The following is a 10,839-nucleotide window of genomic DNA, read 5'->3' on the forward strand; positions in this document are numbered from 1 at the left end:
TTGGAGGGGTAGAGGAAGTTGCCAGACAGAATCTTGTAGGATGTCAGCCCAGTCTGTATCTTAAAGGATATGACTCATTTGGTGCCTAATGTCTTATGATGTGACCAGCAGTAGTCCATGCAGATGCCAAGATACTGCACAAGCCACGTGGGTTTTGTATCAAAAATACAACAGCAGGGTTAGAATAAACTGCCCCATGCTTTAGAGATCTCTGTCTTAGTTTCCTAGAAAGTCAAGGTAAGGAAAATGATGGAGTGGGTGGGATAGTATTTGTCTGTGATGCTGAAGAGGTGAGAGAAATTGGGTGAGAGAACAAGTGTATGTAGGTATGGAATGGGAATAATACAGAAGAGGGGGAAGAAGGAGAGGGGCTGGGTGGATGGAAGTTTAGGGAAGAGGAGAGATCAAGGTGCGAGTGGGTGCAGGAGAGGCAGAACTTCTGCGGTCAGAGTGGATAAGAAGTGAAAGCAGAGAGGCAGCATTGGGGTTGGTGGTGTCCCTCACCTCATAACTTTATTTTTTGTTTTATGTTTGTAGCCTAAGAAGAAAAGTAGAGCACAGGAAATTCTGCACTGGAGGACTCAGTTTGGTGGTATAATGTTCTCAAAAGATGAACCTATTGCTCTCTTATCTGATGCTACTGCAATCATGACCCATAACACCTCATGCCACATAGACTCAGAGTTCCGATACACTCTTTTTACCATCTTCTACAGTGTTATCTTCATTCTGGGCTTCATTGCCAACTGCTATGTGCTGTGGATTTTCAGTCATGTTTACCCTGCAAGAAAACTCAATGAAATCAAGATAATCATGGTGAACCTAACAATAGCTGACCTGCTCTTCTTGGTCACACTGCCCCTGTGGATCATTTACTATTATAACCAAGGGGACTGGATCATGCCAGGATTTCTGTGCAATGTGGCAGGCTGGTTATTTTTTGTTAATACTTACTGTTCTGTAGCCTTCTTGACAGTCATCACGTACAACCGATATCAGGCAGTGACCAAGCCGATCAAAGCTGTTCAATCCAGCACCCGAAGAAAGGGTATCTACATGTCAGCAGCTATCTGGATTGTGATAGCAGGCAGTACTTTGTACTACCTTTTTGACTCTGGCGTTACAGAAGAGAAAATTGGCTCTAGCAATGTCACACGGTGTTTTGAGCGCTATGACAGCGCTGGAGACAACAAGTCCATCCTTGCCATCCACATGATCATATGCATTGTATTCTATGTCATTTTCCTGGTTATTCTGGGGTTTAATGGGATCATTATCAGGACACTGCTTTCCAAGTCGGCACAGCCTCGACGGAGTGTCCATGTCAAGCAGAGGGCATTTTGGATGGTGTGCACAGTCCTGGCTGTGTTTGTCATATGCTTTGTACCTCACCATCTTATCGATCTCCCTTGGACCTTGACAGTCCTAGAAGTGTGGCAGAAGGAAAACTGTCTACTCCGCCAGCAGCTCAATGATGCCCATCAGGTGACGCTGTGCCTGCTGAGTACCAACTGTGTGCTGGACCCCATCATTTACTGCTTTCTTACCAAGAAGTTCCGGAAGCATCTTTCAGAGCATTTTAAAACCATGAAAGGGAGTCGCAAGTGTTCCAAACAAATCACTGAAACTGTGATTGAGGGCACTATACCCCTCACGTACATCCCTGGTGCAACTATCAGAAACTAATGGGATCCTACTTTTGACCGAGCCAGCTGAATTACTGAGATCAGCAGCTACCTCTCTCCCTAAAAAAAAAGAAAAGAAGAACTGAAATGCCCTGGGGGCTGATGGAAGCACCTTCTGCTATGAGCAGGCATTTCATAGTTAACTGAGCGGAGCTCAACCACTTTGTTTTTCTGGGAGGAAAAATGTCATTGACTTTTTTTCTCTAGGGAGCTCCAGAAATCTGAGCATTTCTGGAAATACCCATTAACCCATCTCAAGTTCTGGCACCACAGACTGGACTCATATCCATGTAGGTATGAGCATAATGAGATGCCAGCACCACGGGGCGACTCAGCTTGCCCCTGCCATGGAACATAATACTTGAGTATCTGAAAGATCAATGACTGAACAGAAACCTTAAAATTCATGTGATTTTCACTACTGGTGGTTTTTGTATGTCTTACTACTCAAAAGGGTAATGTTGCTATGTACTGTTAAGGAGCTGCTGCATTCCTCTAAGGTGCTTGCGTCTCTTTGTATTGTAGACTGAATGCAAACTTTTAACTCCATCCAGCACCTTAAACTGGCAATAGCTAACTGTCCTTTTCATAGTGCACCAGGTTAAAAAGGGCTGAGTGGGGAAAAATTTGGAACCAGGGACTGAGACCCAGGTGTTCCTCAAGATGCTATGAGATGAGTGAAACTTGGAACGTTAAGGCAGGACAACCACTGAACTGCTGGATACAGCTCGAGGTGTAAGCTCAAGCACTGAGTCAAGGGTGAAAGTGCTCCTGCCCCAAAGACTATGGCTATATTCTGTATGGGTCCACACAGAGCTGGCTCTTCTGTAGGTGGCAGACTGTTGCAAATCATGGGACACTTCAGTCTCATGGGCTAACCCTGGATTGCTTAACAGTGAAATTCCCCCTAGCAAAGGAAGTGGAACAGGGTGGGGAACATGGTTTAGGTGGCACATGAATTTATGGTTTCTCTATTTTGGAAAATCTTTGTAGCTGGTAACGGAAACATTATTTACCACATTGGAAATAGGACGAGGTATTTATACTCATTAATAGTGATTTGGTAGTATCAGCCAGAGGACTGCTGACAGATAAGTTTGAGTGGCAGACTCCAAACCTTTCCAAATATAGGGTCACCACTGGTATCTGATTTATGTAACTAAAAAAAGCTGAATAAAATAAGGCATGCCTTTTACTTCCTCTAGGTTAGACTTCTGTAATGAACTGCTAAATAAAGGCTACCAATAAAGAGTGTGTTGATGCTTTTTCTAGAGTTAATATGGCACCTAACAGGTTAGTCGGGTGAACCATTCTGAGTTCTTAGCACTCATGCCCAAAGCTTCCATGTTCACGTGAACTGAGATACAAAGCAACAGTGATGAATTTTAACTCTTCAAGGATCTGAGATCTATGTTCTGGAAGAATATCCTCTCATATCTATGATCCACTGGGGCAAGGGAGATTGGTTAAGAAGCGCTTCCAACAAGAAGATGAAATGAAAGTCCTCAGTTTTTAAAACTTAATTTATTTAATGAATCCAACTTTATCAAATAACACATTTAAGGTTTAAAAATACATCCAATCCCCTTATTTATACATAAAGGCAGATATATTTTGTTCATCAGCAGTGTTCCTTAACCCAAATCAATGTCCACAGAGGAATCTTCTTTTCCTCTTTCTTTCTTTCGGTCTCTGATGGTTACTTTACAGTTTGATTTTAAGCCATGTGGTTTCTTCAACTCTCTATATAAAATTTGCTTAATAATTCACCCCCTCCCCGTTATCTCAGAATTCTGCATAATACAAAGCTCACCATCTCCTACTTATCTAATATTTTTAGATTTTGAGTTTGTTTCAGATTTGTTCTTAACTGTTAGCTCACAGAACTTGCATTTTCCTCCCAGTAGAAATAAATGAGCTGAGCCAAGAAGATTCCATAAGATCACAGGAAAGTAGGGATGGAAGAGATCTCACAAGATCAGCCAGTCCAGCCCCTGTTGATTGTCCCCAACTAAACCATTACATTCAAGTGTCTGTCCAATCTTGCTCTTGAAAATTAGTAAGGATGGAGATTCCACAATTTCTCTAGGTGTTCTGTTCCAAAGTTTGACCACCATCATAGTAACTTCCTCCTAATCTGCAGCCTGGATTTCCTCTGCTGGAGTTTGAGGCCACTGTTCCAAGACCTGTCTCCTATGGCTACAGAGGAAAGCCCATCACCCTTCAAATCCCCCCTCAGTCTTCTCTTCTCCAAACTGAATAGCCCTAGTTCTTTAGCTTTTCCTCACAAGTCTTGCTTCCCAGACCCCTAATCATTTTTGTGGCTCTCTGCTGAACTCTTTCTGATTTGTTCACATCTTTCTTGAAGTGTGGGGCCCTAAACTGGGCACGGTGTTCCAGGTGAGTGCTGAATAGAGTGCCAGCCAGTGCATCACTCAGCAGGGGTTAGGAAGGTCTGGAAAAGGCAACAAGGCTCACCCCCGTGTTGAAAAGCACAGGGGGAGCCCTCTTTAAAGGGACTCTTCAGAAAGGAACCTTGGCCCTGGTGCAGCAACAGGTGTTGTGAGGCTACAAGGTCCAAACCTCCAGTACACTGCCACAGTACTCAAGGTGGGGCCTCACCAATGCTGAACAGAATGGAAGAATCACTTCCTGTGAATTCCAAAATGAAGTCTGTTAATACAACCCCATATGTTGTTGGGCTTTTTGTGTAACAAGAACACACTGTTCACTCGCATTTAGCTTATGGTCTACTGTAACCCCTGGGTCCTTCTCAGCAGTATCATAGCCTAGTACAGGGGTTTTCGACCTTTTTTAAGGGGTGTACCCCTTCTGGGAGGTGGGGAGAACGGGCTTGCATGTGGTGGTGGTGGCGGCAGCAACGGCGCAGAATAGTGGATGGCAGTGGTGGCTGGTGCATGCAAGCTTCCCTGTCCTGTCTCCCCCCACCAAATCCCCTATGTCTGTCCAGCTGGACAACACCTGTGCAGCCTACAGAGGGGAGCTTCTGCTCTCACCCCCCACCTCTGCTCTGGGGAAGCAGCGGCGTGGGGTGGTGGGTGGTAGCACTTCGTCCCCACCCACCTGCATGTACCCCCTAGCCCCTTTCCAAGTACCCCCGGGGGTACATGTACCCCTGGTTGACAACCCCTGGCCTAGTCTATCATACCCCAGTCTATATTTGTGTATACAATTATTCCATCCCTTGTGCAGGACTTTGCACTTGTCCTGTTGAGTTCTAATTGACTGATTGCAGACCATTTCTCCAGTCCATCCACGTCATTCTGAATCCTAGTTCTACCCTCTAGTGTTTCTGCAAATTCACCCACTTTGGTGCCATCTGCAGATTTGCTAAGCATATACTCCAGCCTATCATTGAAAACATCAAAGAGTTCAACAGTACTGGATCCAGTGAAGAGCCCTCCTCCCAACTAGACATTGGGCCATTCATCACTACTTGTTGATCATGATGATCTAACCAGTTATGTACCCACCTCACAGGACTTTTGTCTAGTTTCTATTTCCTTAGCTTGTTAATGACAATGTTGTGGGAGACCATGTCAAGAGCCCTGCCAAATCAAGGTATATCACATCTACTGTTCTCCCTGCATCCAGCCTGTCACATTATTATAGAACAAAATAGAGTTGGTCAGTCATAACTTGCTCTTGCTGATTTCTCTAGGTGCTTTATAATAGAATCCTTGAGGGACTGCTTTAGGATCTTTTCAGGTATCTATGTCAGGCTGACTATAATTCTCCAGATCCTTCTTGTTTCTCTTTTAAAGATGGGAACTAAACTTTCCCTTTTTCAATCATCTGGGACCTCACCTAGCCTTCACAAGTTCTCAGAGGCAACTAATAATTGAAATTATCTCAACTAATTCCTTCACTATCCCATTTGGAAAATGGGACTTTTATACCATTGAAAGCATCTACATTGTCTAAGTAATCCCTAACTTGCTCTGCCACTACCCTAAGTGGTTTGTCTCCTTCCCTACCTTCACTGCCAACTATGCTTATCATCAGGTAGCTGACCTTATTTATGAAGACTTAAGTAAAAGAGGCAATAAATATTTTATTTTTCTCTGCACCTTCCATAATTAGAAAGTCTCCTACAAAATGCAGAAGACAGTTACAAGATGGGCACCACTCCAGTCTTTCTTCCCACCCTGGAGCTCAGCTTCCACAAGGTTCAGGTTCTTTGTAGTGCCACCACACAGTATAATTCCTATTAGGTATTAATTAAGAAGGGAAGCTGCTTACAGCTCACGAGGATGTTAATGTGGTACTCAGTTCTCTCTCAATTTCTGTTCTCTTGCCTTCAGTTTGGGTAACAGTTGTTAGGCCTTCCTGCTCCACTGTCTCTCACCCTCTTGCTTCTCGTGGTGCGCTTTGCATTTCTCCAGGCTCACTCTGGCTTTATTGCTCACTAAACCTTCTCAAGTCTGTTTTCCTCTATACTCCTCCACCCTCTGTTGCTTTCTTTCCTTATATCGGATCCCATCCTGGCTCCTGCAGGGACCTCTTCTCCCCTTGCTAGTCCTCTCTGGTCCTCCGGGTTAACTGAACAAAACCAAGCCGCCTCAGCTCTCACAGCAAAAAGAAAACACATTTCCCTTCCCCAGGGTAACTATGTCTTTTTAAGCCCTGTGCCCAGGCTTTAGTGTCCATCTCTCTTAAGGCTGTAATTCTTCCCCACCTTCCACCAGACTACTAGCTTCAGAGTAATTCCTTACATTTCTTTCTGTTGCAATGCTAGAGCTGCTGCAGCATTTCCTTTCAAAGGCTCCTTGGTACCATCAACTTTAAAGCTATCCATTCTACCATTGGAAGTTCATGCCTGTAATTCCAGTACAGTAATTACTTTTGTACTCTGGCCAAGATTTAACTGTAATTTCTTTCAAGTGACCCAGTAAATTGTCTTTCTCTGTTTCTATTTTTATTTGCTGCAGTTTCATATCTGGTAAAGGAAGTAACTTGACAATTAAGTTTATATAAGCTTGAACCTCTGTCTTAAAGGTCTTTTCTGATTCCATAGCTGGATGTACAGCTCTAGAGAGTACATCAGCAATAAATATAAATTACTTACTGTAAAAATTGAATCATACTTTTGCAGCATGAGTATCATTCTTTGAATCCTCATACTGCAATCATTTCAGTGGCTTGTTAAATAATGTTATCAGAGGTTTGTGGTCTGTTTCCGCGTAAAGAGTCTGTCCACAAATATATTGGTAAAATCTCTCACCGGCAAATAATATAATGTATCATTATATAAACAATATTCTTCTTCTCAAGCTGTGCATATCTGGTTTATATCTTGGCCAATGACTAAATGCAAAGGCCACTGGTTGCCAACTGTCAGTATATTTTTGCAAAATCAGTGCACCAACCCCTAACAGAGATACATCTGACAGTTTTTAATAGGTTTTCTAGGTGTATAGAATTTAAATAGTGCCTTTTGCATCAGCTTTTTCTTCAAAGCAGGCCATAATTATTCTTGTTCTAATCTAGCATAATTTGTTTTCATTCTTGAGGAGTATCCTCACTGGTGTTGTTTTTGCTAATGATTTCGGTCTGAATTTACCCACATCATTTAACATTCCAAGAAACCACTGCACTTCCTTTTACTGGAGATGTGGTATCATTTCAGTAGCTTTAATACTTGTGTGGTCAGGTTTCACTCCTTCAGTAGAGATGATATCTTCTATAAAAATCAGTTCTGTGATGCCCAGCATGCACTTCACTCTATTCAATTTCATATTTACAGCTCTAGTAGCTTCCAACAGCCTCCCAGAGCCTGTGATCATGTTCTTCTTTGGTGGAGCTTTGGTTGATATCATCCATAGAGATGTCCACATCAGGAATATACTCATAAATCATGTGTATGGTTTTATGGAGCACAAGCAGCACGAAAAGGTAGACACACAAATCTGTACCTTCCAAAGGGAGTACTAAATGTACATAATTTAGAGTTTTCCTGTGTGTGATTCAACTGCCAAAAACCTAAGGAGGCATCTGGTTCACTGAAAAATTACGTATTTGCAAATTGAGCCAAAATCCCTTCCCTATTTGGCAATTTAAAATGTTATAATTTGATAGCCTTGTTGAGGTTTCTCAGATCCAGGCACACACATAACTGTCAGTTATTTTTCTCCATAATATCTACCAGGTGTACCCACTGTGAAGGTTCTGGATTGTCTGTGTCACTTGCACTTGTAAGTTTCCCATTCTTGCTAACTCCACCTTCAGTCTATCGCGGAGAGCAAAAGAGCAGTTTTCTGCACATCTGACTAACGGGTGGCACCAGCTTATTTATCTGAATTGTATATCCACCTTGGAAGCAACCTAGCCCTTCAAATAAAATCTTGACATGTCTCATATTCTGGCCCTGTGTCTCATTGTACTGCAGTCACACACTTAATGAGATTAAAATTTCACAAGCTACCAGACCCAAAATTGTCGTCACCTCCTCTGCTGTCCCTGATTGCACTGCTTTCCATTCCCAAGAGCAGCCTGCAGAGGTAATGGTAAGCTGTGACTTGTTCTGGAGGATAAGAAAGTGCACAGCTGGAGCCTTTGCAGGAATGAGGACCATGAGTCTGGTTTGGATCCATTCCAGGCTCAGAAAGAGGGTCTGGGGAGGTGGGCAGGTTATGGGGGAAATGGGAGAGGACATTACAGGGGTTCTTGTTTCAGGAATTTAAATACAATCCCAAGCTACTGCTCTTCCAGCATAGTCTGCCAATCCTGGTGGGCAGGGGAGTGGGGAATGGGGGTGCAGCCTTTCCTGCAGCATCCATACCCCGTTTACAAAATTCTGGGTCCACCCATGACAGCATCATGGCTTTGCCAAGAAAGTCCAAGCATGTGGGGGTCTGGGAAAAAGGGGTTAATCCCCCAGACAGCCAATCAGCACACTGCTCTGCCTTAGCTGTCCTTCAGGAGACAGGGATGCCATAGGGCTAGAAGTGCACCAACATATCAGTCCCATATTGGATTGGCACTAATATAGGAAAAATTGACAGTATTGGAAATTGGCTTTTTTTGCCTGATGTGGCCGATAACATGGCCGATAAATGGCCTGTGCATGCACACAGCCGTATCATGCATGGAACCAGGAGCATAGCCCGGTGACTTGGAGAGCAGTGTCAGGCTGGTAAGTCTGGTATGGGGGAAGGGGTGGTGGGATGGAAGGGGTATGTGGGGGGCAGATGAAGGCCCCTGTGGTGAGGGAGAGTGGGGCTGAGGCTGAGGCAGGTGCTGCAGGGCAGCTGCCCGGCTGCAAGCAGCTTGTCTGGGGAGACTGGGGGGGGGGAAGGGGGCTGCTTCCGCTGCTGCACACACCCCAGGAGGGCATGGGGGTGCATGCCCCTGGATCTGCGTGTGGGGTGGGGCAGACTGCTGCTGGGGCTGGGGCAAGGGCTGTACTAGGCTCTTCCTGGCGCGAGGGGTGGGGGGTGGGGTGCTGCTCCCGGGCTGCACTCAGGGTAGGTGGTGGCAGCGCTGGGAGGGCTACAGCAAATTTTGGGGTGACTGCAGCCCCCCCATGTCCCCCTCCCAGCACCTCTGCTGTTTGCCCTGAGTGCAGTCTGGCCCAGCCCCCCCGCTGAGAAGAGCCGGGCGCAGCCCTGGCCCCAACAGCAGCCTGCCCTGCCCCGTGTGCAGATCCAGGGGCACATGCCCCCATGCCCTCCTGGGGTGCATGCAGCGGTGGAAGCCGCCCCCACCCCACACCTCCCAGATGATTTGCTCATGGCTCCATCCTGCGTCCCACCCCGGCTGAGCAGCACCTGCCCCAGCCCCCACCCCACTCTCTCCCTCATTGCGGGAGTCTTGATCTTCCCCCCGTCCCACAACCCTTCCCTCCCCTTGCCCCAGCCCCTCCCTCCACCCCTGACCCTGCACCAGACTTACTAGTCTGACACTGGTCTTCCAGCTGCCCGGCTGCATAGCGGATTGGTATCGGCCCATATGACTCCTTAACAATTGGCCAACTGTACTGGCCCAAAAAATCTCTATTGGTGCACCCTATGTAGGGCGCACTGAGATAGCACATGCCCAGCTCTCCCCACTAGCAGTGCAAGCTCCTTCATCAGCTTTATCTCCATTCAGATCATCTGACATTGTACAACGCTCCATGGATTATCCGATGTTGTGCAACACGCAACGTTCCCTCCACAAAATTCCCGGTTTCCATCACACTGCACAAGTGCACGGTGGGTCATGGGGCCTCCTGTGGGCGCTCTGCTTCCATGACAGCTATGGGGGAGCAGAAGGGACGACAGCGACGGGAGCAGCAGGGCCTCTGAGGGCCAAGGAAAGAAACCTTCAGGGCTGTGACTGGAGCTCCAACAGCTCAGGGAGACTCGGGCTGGGGTCACTCTTTAAGGGCATTCCCGCTGAGGCTGGTTAATCCTTGCTAGCAAACAAAACCTGAAGATGTCTCACTAGTAAGCTTCAGAGCTGAAATCCTAGAGGGGCTGCGCTCAGCGATCCTCAGCAGCAGATGCACCCCCACCCAGCGCTCCCAGAAGCAGCGAGCGGCTGTGGCAATCCTGAGGGGAGACCCTGATAAGCGATCCCTAGAGGTGGCAGAGCAGCTCTCCCAGGGCAGCAGCAGCAGCAACTCCAGGTGGCTGTGAGCTCCAGCCTGAGGTGACAACCCCGAGGCAGCAGAGACCCCAGGAACACACCTCAGCAGGTACTACAGCAACCCAGGAAGAAACTCTTCCCTCTCCGAACCGTAGCAACCCCCGTAGGAACAGAGTTTGCAGCTAGAAGCGGCAAAACCTCCAGAAGTTGAATACTCTAAGAAATTTAATATTCGAGAGATTTGATCATTGGAAGCGTTGTTTAAAAGCTGGGTTACTTCATCCTTAGGATGTTTGATAAGGTTTATTTTGCTCTTCCATTTAATAACTCTTGCACTCAGCTCCGTATCCAAATGCTTGCGCGGGAGAGCGCTGCTCGTTTGGTGTCTCCAGCAAGAGTGAGTTTTCCCCAGGTTTCTGGGTCAGGGCTGGAGCCAACCCATTTGAACCCAGCCCCTCGCTCCGCCGCTGAGGCCCGGCAGCAGCATTACACAAGTAACACGTGTCCACGCCCTGCAGCCGCTTGGGGCGCCACACACGTTCCGCCGGCCCCTGCCTTACGC

At 46.5% G+C, this 10,839-nt stretch overlaps 1 protein-coding gene and 1 long non-coding RNA gene across 4 annotated transcripts in view; one reads left to right on the forward strand and one right to left on the reverse strand.

Annotated features, from left to right (window-relative positions):
• PTAFR (platelet activating factor receptor) overlaps positions 1-4,253 on the forward strand; it is a 40,875-nt gene extending 36,622 nt beyond the window's left edge. For all 3 annotated transcript variants that reach the window (XM_019512103.1, XM_019512104.1, XM_019512105.1), the window contains one exon: positions 538-4,253. In XM_019512103.1, coding sequence (XP_019367648.1) covers positions 598-1,686 — 1,089 coding nt within the window. In that variant the 5' untranslated portion in view covers positions 538-597 and the 3' untranslated portion in view covers positions 1,687-4,253. The remainder of the gene's footprint in view (positions 1-537) is intronic.
• The window catches only part of LOC109293956, a 16,973-nt gene extending 8,426 nt beyond the window's left edge, over positions 1-8,547 (reverse strand). Inside the window, exons 1-2 of the long non-coding RNA XR_002096428.1 lie at positions 5,697-8,547; positions 4,855-4,860 (exon numbers count right to left, since the gene is read on the reverse strand). This is a non-coding gene — a long non-coding RNA (uncharacterized LOC109293956). The remainder of the gene's footprint in view (positions 1-4,854; positions 4,861-5,696) is intronic.
• Between the last annotated feature and the right edge of the window lie 2,292 nt (positions 8,548-10,839).

Source organism: Gavialis gangeticus, unplaced genomic scaffold, assembly GCF_001723915.1.
Source record: "Gavialis gangeticus isolate Ggan-Ray unplaced genomic scaffold, GavGan_comp1, whole genome shotgun sequence".
Lineage (NCBI taxonomy): Eukaryota > Metazoa > Chordata > Crocodylia > Gavialidae > Gavialis > Gavialis gangeticus.